Here is an 18,929-nt window from a genome sequence, read left to right on the forward strand (position 1 = left end):
ACCATGGATATAGCCTTGGAGAAAAGAGAAGTGTCCAAGGGAGCTGGCTGGTAGTCAAAGATCACCTCCTCCAAGCTCTACAAATGATCCAACTCAGTAAATAGGAAATAAGTAAATGTTGCAGGAGGCCTAGATGGATGAACAAGACGCTCCTGACTAAACTCAAACATGAAAAGGAAGTGGTGTGCAAGCGGTGGAGCAGGAACAGGTCACCCAGGAAAGAGACACTGTGCGAGGATGCAGGGATGGAGCTAGGAGAGCTAAAGCCCACACGGAGTTGATACTAGGAGGGCCTATGAAGTGCACCAAGAAAAAGTCCTCTAAGTACACAAATAGCAAAATGAAGCCTAAGGAAAACACAAGCCTGTTGCTAAATGGGGCGGGGGGRGCTGGTGACAATGGACACACAGTGCAGAAGTACCAAATACCTCTTCACTTCAGTCTTTACTGCTAAGACCAGCCTTCAGGAACYCCAAGGCCTGTGATGAGGAGAAGTCTGGAGCAATGAGTACTTACTTTCCATGGAGGAAGACCAAGTTAGGGAACAGTCCAACAAACTGGACACACACAAGTCCATACACCCYGACAGGATGCACCTGGTCACACTAAGAGACTGGTCCACGTCATTGTGGGGCCACCTCAATTATCTTGGAAAGGTCAAGGCAACTGGGAGACATTCTTGAAAGAAAGCAAATGTCACTTCTGTTTTTAAGAAAGTGGAGTAAAGGCTGGTCAGCCTCACCTCTATCCAAGGGAAGATCATGGAGCCACTAGTCCTGGCCACCATTTCCAGGCATGTTAAAAACAGGAAGGTGATTCTGAGTAGTCTGGATGSATTTACAAAGAAGAAATCATGCTCAATCTGACTTCTATGAGGAAAAAAAAAATGGCTTGGTGGATGAAAGGTAAACAGTAGATGCTGTTTACCTTTACTTAGTAAGGCCTGACCCCATTTCCTATAACATCCCCTGAGACAAGCTGAAGTACCAGCTGGCTAAGTGAACGTGGGCACTGAGTTGGTTTGAGATCTGGCTGCACTGCGAGGCTTGAAGGGTTGTGACGAGCAGCATGTGATCCAGGTGGAGGCCGGGCACAGCTGCTAGTGCCCTCCAGGGGTCCACACTGGGACCAACATTGCCCAGCTTCATCAAATGGCCTGGACGTCTGGACCAAACATACTCGCAGGCTGCTGATGACAGCAACTGGGAGGAGCAGCTAACGCATGGGATGATTGTGCTGCTAGTCAGGGGGACCTCACCAGGACAGAGAAATGGCCAGAGAGGAACCTCATGAAGTCCAACAAAGTGCCAAGTCCTGCACTTGGGGAAAATGACCCCATGTACCAGTACACCCTGGGGACAGGCCAGCTCAAGAGCAGCRTGGAAGCAAAGGACTTGTGCTGGGCTCCCTAGCACACAACGGGCACGGGGCTGCCACAGTGAGCAGGGTGAAGGGCCACAAAGGTGATGAAGGGACTGGAACATAGAATCATAAGAGGAGAGGGTCGGAGCCCAGGAACCTGTTTAGCCTGCAAGAGAGAAGGCTTGAGAATGGGGTAAATCTTATCAGTGTCTTATCAACACAGCAGTCTGATTGGAGGGTGTCAAGAGGGCCTGACTGCTCTCAGTGGCACCTGGTGACAGGGCAAGAGGCCACAGCTCCAAACACAAGAAGTCCCACCTAAACACCAGAAGACACCTCACTATGTGGGTGGTTGAACCTGCAACAGGCTGCCCAAAGAGGTGGAGGAGTCTCCATCCTTGGTGATCCCAGAACCCAAATGGATACAGGTCTGGGCAACCTGCTCTAGCTGACTCTGCTTGAGCAGGGAGGCTGGACCAGACTATCTCCAGAACTGCCTACCAAGCCGAACTATTCTTGATTTCTATTAGGTGCTGAAAGGTGTAAAAGCCATGGAGTTTGGTTAAAAAGAGGTCATTGGTCACCATAAGAATAGTTTTGTAAAACAGAAGCTGAGAGGAGTCTAATCAAAATGGATCCAAGACAGAGTTARTGGCAGGAAACCACTGTTAAAGCTCGTAAATGTTACAGTGATTTGAAGATAAAGGGAGAAAAAGAAAAGTAAAGTACCACAAAAGGCAACTGAAATCAAAAAGAAACTAGACTAATCTGGTAAGCAAGTGAAAATGAGGAAGAACAATGAGAGTTGAGAAACAGATTCTTCAGAGGCCATGGGAAGGGATAAGTTCATTAACACAGAAAGAAAAGGCAGAAGTTCTTCATAACTGATTTCAAGAACTAGCAGGAGATCTCATCGTATTTCATAATTTATCTATAAACAAAATTATTCTACAGATAACTTCCTTCAAAATGTTGTTTATGTATCCAAAAATGGATTCCTTTTAGTACTAGTATCATCTGTCTGAATTATCCTAACTTCAGTTAGGGTCACATGGAAGTGACCATTTCGGTCACATGGAAGCACACGAAAAACCAAGCTCACTGATGGCCACAATTCAGTACACAGGTTACATACAGGGCAGGTTTAAGGAAATATCCCAACGCTGCTAATGAGGACACCAAGATGAGCATGRTGTTCCACCTACAAGGCATGAGCACGGGCAAGACTTCGTTCAGTCAGATGGCAAAATRGGGCAGAAAACACAACCCCAATGCTCATCTTCCTTATCAAAATGAAACCTAAGCACAGCATGTACAGTAATAACCTCAACTGCAATATGTGGACGGAGTGCTTGACAAAATTAGTGCATCCAAGTTATGCATTTAGTGAAYGCTATACTACTAACTCCTTTTTGGAAATAGATTAGCAAAACAACCCTGGACCTCAAAACTATGGAATAATYTACCAATTCTTCACAGTGATGAGGAAAATCTTAGGAAGATCCACAGGAGATGTATTTAAACATAGCAAATTTTCAACTTATCACAGACACGGACGCTTATGAGAAAACAAATGCAGCACTGTATCCTTCAATGCACTGAAATCCAATAAAAGTAATGAARTTTCAATACAAGGTTCCAAGACATTTAGCCTTCAATGACAAAAATGACTACAACTTAAACATGGAAAAAAAATCAAAAAACAAAACAAACAAAAAAACCCCACATACACATTGTGGGGTAACTCTTATATCCAAAACTCCATTTACCTATTGCCTAACGGCAAATGCAGTAATTTTTTTCCTTGTCATCTGATGAGGCAATAAAGTAAGATTCCTTCCCACTGTTTTCAGTGTAGTCATCACTGTTTTGCTCAAAGCTATGGAGCTCTCCCACAGGACAGAGGACAGACTAGGTGACGGTTCGTGTGTTAAGATCAGAGGAGAGAGCARTAAGGGGGACATCACAGTGGAAGGGTGTTACAGATCAGGATAAGGAACTGGACCAAGTCCTCTCTAAGCACTTTGTGGAAGACTCCAAATCACAGRCCCAGCAGCAAAAGGCTGAACAAGGAAAACAGGGGCTGCTTTGKAATGAAGCAGGTCATTTAGCAGCATTATCTGAAGCTGGGAGGGTCCCAAGCTGAGAATAGTGTCACCATGTGAAAACCCACRAGGTCTGAGGCACCAAGAGCGGCTGCCTGCAACGCTGCAGTTTAACAAAGCGAGGCATATTCTGAAGTCCTGTACATCAAGATACCCCCCCAAACGCTTTTGTAACTCCACGCAGAATTAGCTGAAAGCACAAACTAATTTTGTCGGATTGCAAGTGGAAAACAGAAGGGCAGCATGTACCAAAGAACAACGGACAAAAGAGAAAGAGGCTGGAAATTCACAAAACAAAATTACAAAACATTCCAGCTGAAGCTACAAAACGTAAGAATGTATGTAAATACACATATACACACATATGATTGCAAAAATTATTTAAGTTTGAAATAAGCATTCAGGAAAAAAAATCTCTTGCATTCTCTGCAACTCTGTTGTTCTTTAGCATGCCTGTAACCACCGTAGTGATAAAGCAGCCATTTGCTTTCAGCTCGTTGCTGCCTACAGCWTAAGCTACGAGGCTTGGACCTGCCTTTTTTCTGTGCATTTTGTCCAAGGCAGCGGCAGTTGGCATCGCATTTTGGTGCCTTGGAAAGTGTTCAGGATCTGCAGCCTACAGCAAATTCAGAATGAGGATGCCCAAGCCTGACTGGCCCTGAACACCCATTTTCCCACTCGACTTCATTGGGAATTTGGATTATATCCTATGTGATGCCAGGTACCAAATTCCTAAAGAAGCTTCTTTGGCTCAAACTGTGTGAGAATGGGGTGGGGGGAAGGCTTCTGCTGTTCATCTTTTTACTCCATAACACACTTGCTGTGGATTTGCTGACACTATTTTCCTGCTTTGAGCACAAAGACATCTCCAGAAACCAAGACTAAATTCCACTAAAATATATTCTTTATTTTTATAAAAAAAAAAAATAAAGAGAAAGCTTCATGTACTGCAGAGAGAAAGCAGGAGTGGCTAAAAGCCGTGTTTCTCTTTCCCCTTCATATGTTATTTTTTTGTTGAACTGCTGAAGGAAATGGTTGAAGTTTAAACAATGGAGCAGAGCAGCTCCTTCAAATGATGCTCCATTTTTGCCATAATTACATGACAAAGAAAATATGTACACTTCAAGCTTGTGAAACTGCTATTTTCATAAATGTTACTGTGCATTCATGCACTGATGAGGGAAAAAAACGAGATAATCGATGAAAAATTAAAATAAGCTTTTATTCAGCAGAACTATTGCATGTGTACTTTYTCATTTTCTTAAGCTAACTGCTATTTCAAATAATAATAATAAAAGAGACAAAACATGCCCACATATCTCTTTTGAAGAATAACCAAAGCAGGAATTTAGGTACTCCCTTATGCAAAAAAGGAATTAAATTACATAGATTACACAAGATTAGACCATGCAACTCCGAGAGCTCTTATTCTTCCTAAGGTATGCAAAACATGAGCTGTCACGTAGCTGATCTGAAAACCTCCTTCCAGCTGATTCATGCTTATAAAATTGCAATGCACAAACACTTCTAGCTAACACATGTCCCAGCTCTCTGATAAAAATCCCTGTTTTTGTTGTTGTTAGAAAAGCGCATTTCACTACCTCCAGCTACTGAAAGGAGAGTGGAGGTTCAAAGTTTCCACAGGTACAAAGTCAAACGTTTTCTAATTAGGTAGGAGCAAATTTAATGGAGACAATTTATATTACTTTGGCAAGCAGAAAGAATTTTTGACATTCACAAGGCACACGATGCAACAAACGCACTCAGCGACACCCTGACTTTTTAAAACTTTGTTTTACTTTAGCAAGGTTACCTTTTACTTTGCCTTAAAGCTGGGGATCGAGATTAGCAACCTATTTCCCTACACGACAGTAAAGATGGCAAAACGCTGCGATATTCAAGGTGAAGAAAAGGAACTGTCCCTATAGCCAACACAGAGGACTTGCATCTATTACGTATCGCTGTGTGACTGGTGTAACGCTACGTGGCCGGCGTCGCAGGAGTTCCTAATGATTTATTACTACTGGAAAGCTCCATAATTCCTCAACTGCTCAACTCCTYGGCTTTTGTAGGAGATATAAGGGAGCCTGGAGGGGGGCTGTTCCTTGCCAGGATAGTCGTAGGGAGCGAGGACAGCGAGCGCTTCCAGAGGGATTCGGCACGGCTGGACTGACCTCCCCGCACCCACTAGGCCAGAGCGGGAAAGTCTCAGCCCCAGGGAACTCCCAACGTGTGAGGGAGGGAGGCCAGTGGGAAAAGACCAAACGTAGCAGGATGGCCTGGATTGAGGAGACGAGGAGCACAGAAAGGCTGGCACACCTGCCCTGCAACCAGCAGTGCTTCCAAAACCTTCCCACCCTGAGCAGCCGAGGGTGCCGGAGCCCTTGGGCCCTCCGGCGCATTGCCGCACGCGCGGCAGYGGCACGCRGGAGCCCTCCGGATAATCCGCGCGYRCYGRGCTGCCTGAWCGGAGCCCTCGGGAACTCGTTCACCACCTCAAATCCAACTCATTCACCACCCTGGCCGCACTCACTGCCGCCTGTGCCCACCAAGGCGAGCACAAACACGGCAGGCATGGAGCGCTCCCGCACGCGGRATAAAAGGGCAGCAGTTCGGAGCCCTCGCAGGAAAGGCCCGGAGAGAAACACGACTCCACTTCTCCCGCTTAAACCGTCTGCTGCCGCCTGGGCCAACGTTGTGCACAGCAAGAAGGCCACAGGAAATGCTGGAGTAAGAAAAGCCACCGAAATTCAGAGTTATTTATAGAGAAGATTACTTGTATTGGTAACTGAACCTTGAAAGACTTGAGTTGAGGCAAGGGGGAAAAAGACCAGTCAAAAAGACTGAGAGATGACAAAGCAGCCTCCTCCCAAGACATAACTGCATCACATGAAAATAGGTTTTTATTAGTAGCTATCTTTGTCCACACGTCTACCTTTTATTAAAAAAAAAAATCTTTTTTTTATATATATAAAGATTTATATATATTTTAATATATATTTTATATATATATATAAATATATTCCTGAAATTGCCACCTCTGGGGTTAAAAGAATTTCTGAACAAGACAGCTAACACTGACRTACAAGCACATTCAGCTCACACCAGACAACAGTTAGAAGTTCCACTTTACATGTCCATTTTGGTGACAAACACATCCAGGTAAAAAAGCTGGGATCCTCAGAAAGATCAGAGCCTTCAAAATTTTTCTTTAGTCTTACACTGGCACTTAGCAAATCAAAGCCTCTTCATCACATTCCACCKCCAAAGGGCATGTAATCGTGCTATACATTCCTTGGGATCAACCATTAATGTGCTTATTGTAAACACACCTTAAAAGCAAGGCTCTCTTTCTATTATAAATGGATAAAAGTAGTAAAAGACTGTTTTAAATCTCAATAAGTACATAACGCTAATCATATTGTAGCTCACCAAGTTGCTCAAGACTGGAATTTTTCTGAGAATTTCCAAATTAAACCTTCCTACCATTCAGGCCTCAATTTCTGCAATTGCCCATGTAAAAGGCAACAGAAAATTACACATTTTGAAAACAACCTGGCCACTATAAAAAATCCATTAGAGATAAGACTTGGGCCACTGGGCTGCAAATTACCTCCCCTGCTCAAATCAGTCACTGAACTCATTTCCTTCTCTGAATAAACAAAGATTTTACTGCTTTTTCCTACCCACTTTTCTACTAATACCCACAATGTGGTTATAGTTTTCTTATGCCTTTTTTGATAAAGAGGYTTAGATTTTTATTTCTTTTTCCAAGATTTTTTTCCAAAAAACAAACCACTAGTCCCTTCATTGCGGAGAACAAGGTATCCGAGATAACCAGCATGACCCTTTCACAGAAGGCAATGCCTTTGGGGCAARAAAACTGTATTACACTGGTACTTTTTTGATAAGTAAATTTAAAAAATCCATAACAGTTAGCTATCTGCTATCTTTTAAACAGTTTTAGTTCTTGGTTCATGATGGGCAATGCTCAAAGTGCTTCAGGGAAAGAAAATAAWAGTATTGAATTTCTTACTTGTTTCACTTCTGATTTGTTTCTACTGTCTCCACCTGGCACTCAAAGGAAGTCCTCCAGGTGAGGCATAAGGTAAAAACTAAAGCACAATGACTGTAGAATTAATACACAAACAAATAAACAAAAAAATTCTGCAAAATATGAATCTGATTACTTACAGATCCAGTTTATTATCACTATCTTCAGACTAGATTRAACGAAACTCTAGTTTCCTCCTTCCAAACTACAAGATAGCTCTTTACACACCAAGAAATCTAAACGCTGACCCTAATAACGAGAAGTTATATAAGTGCATGATTTTTTGCCGTGGAAGGTTCCAATGTATCTTTAAATTTATCTTGCAATTAATATTTATGTGATTTTGCTTTTATGCTCTGATATTTTAGGTTTAAGGTCTTAATATCTACAAATGTATTTTATTTTTATTCTATCTTCTACAATCAAACTGCACTGACAAATTTCGAAAGCTATTTTTTTTCTAAACATACCACTTCAGTAATTTCAGGATTTTTCTTGCTCATGTTACAAAAAYAATAGAAATCTCACCAGAATGATCATGAAATAAGAAAATGGTTTCACCCATCACTGATTCCAAAATAAGCTAGTACAAATCTTAAGCTGATAAATGTCACATTGTTAATTAAGCAGGTAAAAATGAGGACTCTACATTTCATATCTGCCAGGTATATTTTCCAGCTTAACTCTTCAGAACTTAAGCCCARTAATAGTCTGCCTTGCGAGAACACACAAATAGTCAGTATTTCAATTATCTTTATAATAGACTTCAGTTACACAAAAGGAATTAGCTCTTTTAAAAAAAAAGACATTTGCATAAGTCTTTATCATATACGAATCCCCTCTAGTATTTTTACATTCTAATACCAGAGAATTGGCCGAAGCATGGATTCCTGCTTCAGCAGGTATCATGCTAGAGTTGAAAGAAAATAATCATCCCTYGCCTCGGGAAGCACAGCCTGATGTTATCACTGACACAAACCTTCTGCCACAAAAAGCYCACATTTATAGTGGTAAAGGAGGCTTTATATTTTCCGAGTCTTAGGCGAAGATAGACCAACTTTATCCATAACCTTAAGAGAAATGAGTAGTCTGCCTTTTCTTTTAGGGGATGTTAGCCAGTAGATCCTTGCTCTGAGTATTCAGAGTGATCTGAATTTGGCAAAACCACACACAAAACGGTCTTGGACAGCAAAGCTGCCTTTTCCAGGAATGTATATCTTGAACACGCTTGACAATGTCTCTAAATTACAGAACTATTATGACTTTGAAACACACACAGAGCTACACTGTTTCTACTTCCACGTTTTGAACTCCAKCTGAATATGCCTTTATCTTTAAAATCTGGGATATTGTTTCTGCTTCTTTTTTATTATTATTATTAAAGTTAGATGTCAAAAGAACTATCTCCATGATCTTTTAACATGGCCTCATTCCAGGTTTATAATCTTTACTTAATCAGTAAACATTACCTCTTTGTTATCTACTTAAGCTTTTAAATACAAGATTAACTATTAATGTATTAATTATAAATCTGCTTTTCTTTATGGAAAACRTGCTTGATCCTGTCAGCCTGTAAGAAAGAAAAATCATTTTACTTTTTCAGCTAGTTCAGCTTCACCTTTTCTACTGTTCTAATTTTTGACCAATGTGAAACTCCACTGGTTATAGACACCAGAACACAACCCAGCATTGATGGAGAGGAGGACTTATTTCTTCCGAAGGCAGAAATACCAGCAAAGAGGTCATGAGACAGATTCTCTGCAAACCCACGGACAGCAGCACGGGGCAGGGACCACCTCTTGACATGGCAGGGAGGGACCTTCACCTCAGAGTGACAAGCACTTTAATAGCAGTGGTAGCTGCTGGGTCTCCTCAYGCACAGCCACTGGGCACCTCACAGAATCACAGGATGGTTGAGGTTGGAAGGGACCTCTAGAGATCATCCAGTCCAACCCCCTGCTCCAGCAGGGACACCCAGAGCACRGGGCACAGGGCGGCATCCAGGCGGGTTGGGAAGATCTCCAGAGAAGGAGACTCCACRGCCTCCCTGGGCAGCCTGTGCCAGGGCTCTGGCACCCTCACAGGGAAGAAGTTCCTCCTCACATGGAGATGRAACTGCCTGGGTTTCAACTTGTACCCATTTCCCCTTGTCCTATCACTGGCCACCACTGAGAAGAGCTTGGCCCCTTCCTCCCTGCATTCCCCCTTCAGGTACTTATACACGTTCATCAGATCCCCTCTCAGCCTTTTCTTCTCCAGAGCAAAGAGGCCCAACAACTCACGCCGAAGGAGAGCGGTTTGTTGCACGCCCYGGGTTTCCCTCGCCGCACAACACGCACCCCTCGCCAACACCAAGACACGACRAAAGGTTGGACTAGATGATCTCTAGAGGTCACTTCCAACCTTGAACATTCTGTGATTCTGTGAAAAGGCTTCGGCGCAGACCGTGTCCTGCGGTTCAGCAGCCCTGAGCACAGAGGCAGCGTTCAGAGAGGGTAGACGTCTGCTCGAGCAGGAGCACTGCTTCCCTGAGGCTGGGCAAGCCGCACTCCGGCACACTTGGAGTCCTGAAACACGCTCCTGACGATCAAATTCTCTTCTCCAAATACAAAACCCTCATTCTTACCAACTTTGCAGGAACTGCATAAACACAAATATCTACGGGCACTATTGTGCTCAAAAGTATGTAGCTCGTGATCACTTTTTTTTCCCCATCAGATACATGAAATAAAAACACAATTAAAGCTATTTTTCATTTTGCTATGAAAACCCTTTGTACTCTACAAGCCAAGTAATGAGAACAAACTGTTCTCAGGCACCAAAGGAGAGTGACCGACCACTAATCTGAAGTAAAATATATTACTAGCAAGCTGACTTGTAATGGCAATTAGAATCTCTTTCAGATCCTTTCTCCCTTCAAAGACATTTTTAAAACATCTAGTTTTAAAATAAATCTTTATTAAAAAGGCTCCTTTTATTTCCCTCCCAGCACACAAAAGCAGATAAAATAATAGCAGAAAGAAACATTCCCATTACCAAAGAAGACCTCTTTTCACAAATTAATAAAAATAACATTTCAAAAAGATTCTAAAGAAAGCTTGTGTTTGAGTAATTTTCATGCTTGGATAATTAAAGGAAAACATTTAAATAAGCTTTGTGTTATTTAATTCAGAGAATAAAAATGCATTATCTGTTGAATAATAACGTCAGTAAAAATACTTTCATTTATGTACACTTACTGCAATCTCTCTACAGGCCGACATGGATATCCCTGTACCTTCTATTTGCTTCAGTGCATATTCCTTTTCATCTTTTCTGTACACAAAAGGGAAAAAAAAAAGAAAAAAAAAGAGAGAGAGGGGAAGAGTTTAGTGCTGATTTATACCACACCAATAAATACAGATATAATGATTTACTTTAACTTGGTCTATTCAAAGAAACTGAGATCAGGCTTATGCACCTATCTGTTTTATGCATCAATTACAGTAAAATATTAAAAGCAAGTCTTCTTTTAACACAGACCTCAAAATTACAAACAAAACTTCTATACAAATAAGTTTTCTTAACAGATATATCCATTTCTCTCCAAAATCACGCTGATATCTGCGAATGTAGCTATAGCAAGGCACCTGCCCTGCAATTCTAAGACACTGTTCATTGTTATAAGACAAAAGCACACGCTTATTTCATGCTTTTAAATATCTAGTAACTATTTATTTGATTTTATGAGTCACTGACAATCAGCTTTTAAAATAATATCGTATTTTAAACTTATACTTCTTGGAAGAACCCAAACTTCACGGTGCAAGTTGGGATTTGCCAGGATACAAGCAGGGAAGTGCTGTAAAGGGCTGCCGGGACTGACCCCTCCACAGTGTATGAGGTTTGTGTGCCCAGGACACACGACTGTTCTCCTGAACATGGTGTCACTCCTTTAAATAACCATAGCTTGAAGTAATTTCTAGGAAAGACCAAACAGGACAAGAAGACCAAGTACCACCTCAAACGCTTCAGGGTGGAAGCCAACCAACCTACTGCCCACGGTTAGCAGCAGCTGCTGGAGGAGCATCCGTTTTGGACCTCCTTTCCCACCATCACTCACAATTCTGATGCACGGGACTCACCAGTTACAATTCCCAGCCGTGCTCCACAGCACACAGAGATACAAACCAGAAGTGACAAAAGAAGCTGTTGTTTTGTTGTCGGGCATGTTTTGAGCCACCTTTAATTGCAACGTAGCAGACAAGCTTGCAAAGCAGCACCCAACACACTTGTGGGACACCGGGCTTYGTGAATGGTAAGGAAGGGGGGTGATGGTTAATGAACTACTAAGCTAAAGTGAACAGGTATCACGGATGCCACATTCCAGCTCTCCCATCTAGATCCCCCACAGTCCCAATTTCTAAATGCAGCCTCTTTTAAATACATAYTACTTACTAGTTCTGCCAGAAATGCGAGTCTATATGAATACTTTTACTAAAGGTTCTTATTATGTAAACATAATAGCTGTCTAAAGTGCTTTCCCAAGGGATCCCCATCAAGCGATATTTTAAAACACTATTTCCCGTTTAAGGGTAACCTCAAGATATTTTGAGGGAGAAATACATTTGGAAGTTCAGCCCCCAGTCAGCTGGGGCAGTCTGACGAGATAACGCAATTCTGTTCGCTCAACAAACTCTTTGCTCTTTATGTATTAAATGGGTATTAAGTGGCCCAAGAAAAAAAAATAGGTAATTGATTAGCTATTTCTCCACTCGGAAGAGCTCAATGAGTTAGGCAACACCCCAAGTTATAAGCCTAAGCCTGGGCAATAGGTGGCGGAGGCCCAAGTCCAGCGGAGCCGCGTTTCGCCCAGGCACAGGCAGGGGCTCTGAGGGTGGCAACGAGCCCCACTGAGCTGGGGCTCAAAATGCAGCCTGAACACAGCCGAGAAGAAACGCTGCTCCTTAGCAAGGCTGCAACTTTATGTATATTATTATAGCTTTTCCAAATGCATGCCTTGGAATGTAATAGATAAACAGGGCGCATAYCGCGTGCCACCACCACGAGGCTCATCTCAGGGGTCCAAGTCCTCCTAGCCCAAATGACAGGGAATACGAACCAAGCATTGCTTCCAGTTCCAGAAGCAGCRCAGCTCATGGGATTTCATTAGAAAGGAGCTCTTCTTCAGAATTGAAATCGTCAATATAAGGTAGGCCCCATCCTCAAAACCTTCCCGACTCTCCATCAAACTACCAGAGGCAGCGTCCAAACATGAGGGCCCTCAGGCCGACCAGTAACAGTCCAGGGCATCTCTTTATCATCAAAATAAATACATGGCAATAAARTGATCTTTCTGCCCGAGTTTTCCTCCCTCACTAATAAAGATCCCATTCCAAAAGCCCTTAAGGGTTTGGGGTTTTGTCATAGAAACAGTGAAAAGGAAAATGCTGTCAACAAAATTCTACTCATCTGGCTTAGGTTCATAATACAAAATGTTCAGTATTCACTCCTCATTTCTTCTCCTGGGTGACACTTTCAGCTTTCATTTCCCACATTTTAGAAAGAGCAAAAAAAAATTATCAAGTCCATCTTGTAAGTGTGCAGTTGAGGACCCCMAAAATAACTAAAATATTTCAAAGAAGTTGAAGTACTTTAACTATTGCAGCTGCACTTCAGAGTACTTCCCTCACAGGAGGTATTAGAACCCCTTTTATAAACAAGCCAGTGAAAACATAGAAACAACTTTCTGAAGACCATAAGAATAACCAGAAAGACTTGAAGTTTCTGTATGGCTGAACTGATTGTTTTATCCAAATTATTTAATTTCAAACTTTGAGGATGAGCCCTCTTGAACTCACCTATAATTTAATATACATACCAAAATCATAATTATTTTATCCACATTAAGGAATACTCCCAGAAAACCGCACAGGTGTATAGGAGCAACTGCTGTACCAGCTAATTCAGAGACTCACATCACTCCAATAATTTCCTGAAAATRCACACTAAGATCTTTTGAGAGCAGTGGAGGAGCCCCCAGTCCACTCRGGCAAGCAGCGCTCAGAAAGCCCAACAGTTGTGGCAAATCTGTAAGACAGAACTGGGAAAATCAGAGCTGAGAGTCCCTCAGGGGTAGCACAAGGATGATGCAGACACAGGCAAGCTGCTGAAAAGGGGAAAGGCCGAGACCTGCCCGCAAAAGGTACCTGTAGCCTCCCAGGACCTGCAGGCTTCTCRGCTCAGGGCGTCCCAACAGCTACAGGTTGGGACAGCTGCTTCCACCAAACTTCCCTCTCCTTCTGGCACCTCGGAAGCTCCTTGGTTTTATGTGGAAACGACAGCTCTGCTCAGCAGAAGCAGCGAGAGGCAAATGCACAGGACTACCTGGGTCATAACCGAGAAGGGCTTGCTATATGGTGTATTCCATCTTGTCTTATCATTTCAGTAGCAATTTCATTTTTAGAGATACAGCACATTCACAGCAGTGACATCAGTGCTCACAACAGCCTTCAAAATCTAAAGTCATTTCTGAGAAAGTTAAAGAGCAAAACCAAATAGTTAGAACAATGAAAGTGCATCAAAGGCTGTCCTGCATTCAGCAGTTTCAACAGCAGTAGTTGTGAAATAAAATAAAAATAATAATAAAAAAGTAGTTCTTATATAAAAACACAAGTGTTTTTAAAAAAAAAAAAGAAAGAAAAAAAGCACTATGAATTCAGGAAAATAATTATAAACCATTGGCAGAAAAAAACATTGGCATCCACTGTGCCTGTGGATACGGAACAAGCGTTCATTTTTTCACCCTTTACTTTTAATAGATGACTATAGGAAACGCTGCTCTTCAAAGCACTCAAACAAGCTTAACAGCCTTTATAAAGCAACCTACAGCTAGAATTTATAAAGGGAATTACAAAACACAAGGAAGTATTTTCTGGGAAACTAAGAAGAAAATACTATAACATCCATAGACACGGGCTCAAAGGCGGCAGGTAGTGTTGGCCAATCTGTTTTTTGGAGATTTTATTTAACTCRAGGCATCAGTGAAACAGAAAAGGAGAGGCAGCCTCTAGAAATGCAGACTCTACTTCTACTATAAAACYAAAGTCAGGGCTGAAAAAGGTTGCACAAGAAATTACACGTTACCATGTCTTCTAGCTTGGGAGAAACTTTCTCAACAGAGATACTGTTCTATCACGTAATATTAATGGGTGATTTTTTAAACAAACCTCTGCTTTAGCATACTATGGTTCAGAGATATATAAGCTTCTTGTTTTTYGCTAGGGAATGCAAATAATCTGTGCCTTTCACATACAGCAGCTGCACGACCAGACCAAATACCTTTGAGTCAAAAGGCGAGAGTTTAATAAAAAATAAACATGCTTCAACCAATTTTTATAAGGCAATCTCATAAAACAGAGTTCAGTCTCCACCTTAGTGCCTATTAAGGTAGGAAGCTTGAGGGGGAAAAACATATATAAATATATATATGGGGAAAAAAACATATATAAATACATATATAAACATATATAAAAAACATATATGTATGGGGGGGRAAAAAGGTGACTATCTCCTCTGGAATTACAATTCCAAGTAAAATTGGGGAGCAGAGGCAGGAAAAGACCATAAAAGTACACACAAAAAGAAGCATTCTTTACTATGCAAAATAAAAAGAATTACAGAACAAAAGGAGCATCTCCAAGAAGGAACCAGGCACACAATCCAAAGGACACAACGAGCCAAACAGAAACAGTCTGTTCTACTTTGTATCGTGCTGCTGAATCTTTTACCTCACAAAGTTCCTTATAATCTTAATTTTGAAAACGGGCCTGAAYGCTCCACAGCTCACCAGCTTTACAGCTTTATGATCTACGAGGTTCTCTTAAGCTTCCTTCTCTTACAAGTTTATGCAATTTTAGAAGTTACACCCCTCGCAACCCAGCAGTTCCAAGCACAGCTTGCTAGCTTGTATTCCAGGAATTGCAGGGACTTGTCCATGTCAGGTAGGCGCACAAATGCATGACCAAAAGAAGGCAAACTCGAGCTTCCTAACACAGTGCAGGAACTCTAAAGCCACGCAATTTTTTACACTCAAAAAAAAGACAAGAGATCCACCAAGAGACAGAGAACTTCTCAGCGTTGTTTACTGAAACTAGCAATCCAAAATTAACACTACCGTAAGTGTGGCACACAAAACAAATTATGTTTATAAGCTAGCAGAGCCATTCAAAAATAGAGCAACTGATGGGAACAGCTGCTTACTTTAAGTGCAACTCGCGTGGCCCCCATCGCATGCGAAACACCGGAGAGCAAGGACATGGTGCTGAGCCCAGCTGCAAAACCCAGCACGCTCCAGCCCTGCCGAGGGGCTCGTGCCMAAAGCAGCCCGACACTCCCTGCTATCACAGTAGCCTCCTACAAACACAGATGCAACCTCATTTTGTTCCTTTATTTCCAGAGGATATTCAGGTGTATCTTTGAGAGAGGCAGGTCTGCTGTAAACGGGTATATGAATTCAGAAGAAAACACACAGMTGAAGCCTGAGTCACAAAAATCTTAGTTTTGGTAACTTAGTTATCTATCTTCACAACGTCTGCCGTTTGTGATCTTTACATGTGAAGAAAAAGAGAGGTTAGATGATTAATAAAGGTCAAAAGTGTGAATCCRAGCCAGATTTTCCATGCCATAGACTGGGGGATAGAGGTCTCGTATTAACAGCAGCATAAGGCTGGAACTATTCCCGCACCATGAGATGTAATCTAAGCATATCCTCTTCCTCCTTTCCCGTAACTCCTATTTCGGAAAATTAAAGRCAAACCTTTATAGTGCAGATACCTCCCTGAGGGCCCTCTCGCAGTCACAACCAGGCAGGTTTCTAAAGACCTCAGCAGCAGGGACAGCTGGAATAGGGGTAGCCAAGCTTCAGCCTTCACAGTACCAGAGGGAAACTTCTTATTTGGAAGAAAAGCAAGCACAACTTCAGCCCGTGCCATCGCAAATCTACCCTCGAGGATCTACAGAGACCTCAACCAGCCCCGGGGCTGCTGCCACTGCTCGAATCAGAGCGGCTCCAAACACCCAGGTGCCCGAGAACAGCGGATTTCACCCGAGTAGCTCCCCTTGATAAAGGTTTCATATAAACACACTTGGCTGTCTCTTTATAAAGGTAAAAACTGAAGCGTCTGCTTTACAGTTTGGGAACTGCAAGATTATTGTACCACTCCAGGCAAACTCCTCCCTCTTTTGCTGCACTAAAGCAAGGGACGGAGGTGCACCTGATCTYATTTCTTTACGGACAGGGCTTGATTACAGATAACGAACAGATTGAGGAAATGCATCCTGTTCAGGAGGCATGCTGCAGGTAAGGATTCGTTACCTTAAAATAAGAAGCAGCCAGGCAAAAAGAACCATGAAATAAAGGGATAACAAGATTTAGCAGTGAATTATATACCAAGACCACAGGTGCACAGTCCTTCAAACTAAGCCAAAGAGAATCTGCCTTTTTGGTTCATAAARATCACTTAGAAGAAGAATGTTTGTGACTACACAGGAATGTTAAATGCCGGTAACATTCGTTGTCTGGTTTCTAGCAATTTTCTAAGTATAGGTCCTCAATTCATACTGCAAGAACAGACTCTAAATATGCAGTCCAGCTGTGAGCAGCTTGATGTGCATAATGTCTCCTTCTGATGCCTGACCARCTGCCACTGCTGGGATAAGTGAAACATCACTATGAAAACACCAAGTTTCATTAACACTAGGGCACACSGGCAGAATGAAACAGTAGATTTACTGCAACTGAAAAGCTGACGAGTTGAAGAACACCCTCATTTGAGATATGAGGACTGGAACAAGAGTCTACGCAGTCACCGTGAGGTCCAACTTCATTCATTCCGGAGTGGAAACATCACCATTGCCAACGGGGCACCTTCATTTTATTCCTCGCTTCAGAGTCAGCAGATCAGGATTTCAAGCAGTTACAGACAACTCGATTTCAACTGCTGACTAAGGATGTCTTATTACTTCCCCACAAGTAAGCTCTTCAGGCAGCAATCGTGTCTTTTCCTGGAAACTTGAGTCACGTTCTGGTTTCGTGAATTACCTCCAGAGAGGGGAGGCTTTTCACTCTTCCAGCAGCTAAGGAGCAAAGTTTGGATAAAGCTTCATGCTGGCACTTTTTTCCCCTGCCCCAATCACTGAACTCAAGCTCTAGGTAGAATAAGTGGCACTTAGCTTTTAATGGTCTTTTGGCTGATCTGAAGGACAAAATAAATTTGATAATTTGCCTGCCTGTGTTTCCCATTTGGAGCATGACAGAATTGGGCAAAGGAACAAGGGACTGTCCTCCAGGATGACTGGTTTTAATCAAAGATAGGAACACAAAGCTAACTCTGAAGTCTCTAATGCCCTCGAGGAGGTAGCAGCCACTCTCACACAAATTGTTTCTTTTCCTCAAACACAAAGGCCAATGTCCACTGTCGGCTGCACTAAAGACAACGAACGCAAAGTGAGAGACATTCTTTAAGTACTACATCTTAGCCTGAATCTGTGGAAATCCATGGGAGGATTAAGCCAAGTGAGAATTTGGTCCTTTGAATATGCAGAATTCATGAACTTGTGTGAGACAAGAAGCCTCTCTCCAAAGATGCCCCTTAGGGGACAAACAGCTCATCCCACATCGCTAGAATTTCGTGCCTGAGCAGCCCTCAAAGAGCCCTCTCCTTGGGGCACGTGGACTCCGTGACAAACCAGAGAGATACCATTTAACTGATTCCTGAGGTTTCTTTTTCTTCCTGAATCTGTAGAGACAGCTGAAGTTCACAAAAGGTGTAATTATCTATATAATGAGCAATCAGGCTAATACCTACCAACACTTTTATCTGTCAGTCATCTAACTTGCAGATAAGTGGTGCATATAAGGCACAGTCCCCAGAGCTGGGAGGTCTTTTATAAACCTAAATGACTTAGATACATTTCACTCCTAAGTCAATTCGCACCAGCAAATTTTCTGTATTTGCTATACAAGTAGAAATTGGTCTTTCTTTCCTCAAGTCACATGCTGAGTTAGACAATTTGTTCTGAAAAGCAGTTGTCCTGGACCGGCTTCAGGATTGCTTGGGGCGAGCACGCTGTTACTGAAACAAGTAAATCTCTTCAAGTTCTCATACTTGGTTTCAGCAGAAGAGAATGAAATATGCTGCCTGTGTCAGTTCTCCAATGCCAGAGACACAGCTCAAAAAAAGACCTCTTGGAAAGCGCAACGTGAGAGCCAACAATCTCTTCCTGTAAAAACCCCCTCCTGCCTAGCGTTCACCAGGACTATACAACCTCCTGAGCTGCACCTGAAGCTGCAGTGTCCGGACATAAAGATAATCTTATTTTACAAGCTGGAAGACATTAGCTAAAAGAGGAGAAATACAGAAGTCCCT

General features: G+C 42.3%; 1 protein-coding gene across 1 annotated transcript in view; it reads right to left on the minus strand.

The window, feature by feature from the left end:
- Positions 1–18,929, minus strand: part of CDK19 (cyclin dependent kinase 19) — a 109,351-nt gene that overhangs the window by 83,704 nt on the left and 6,718 nt on the right. The window contains exon 2 of the mRNA XM_026040697.1: positions 10,761–10,836. Coding sequence (XP_025896482.1) covers positions 10,761–10,836 — 76 coding nt within the window. The remainder of the gene's footprint in view (positions 1–10,760; positions 10,837–18,929) is intronic.

Source organism: Nothoprocta perdicaria, unplaced genomic scaffold, assembly GCF_003342845.1.
Source record: "Nothoprocta perdicaria isolate Ctin4 unplaced genomic scaffold, notPer1 scaffold_261, whole genome shotgun sequence".
Lineage (NCBI taxonomy): Eukaryota > Metazoa > Chordata > Aves > Tinamiformes > Tinamidae > Nothoprocta > Nothoprocta perdicaria.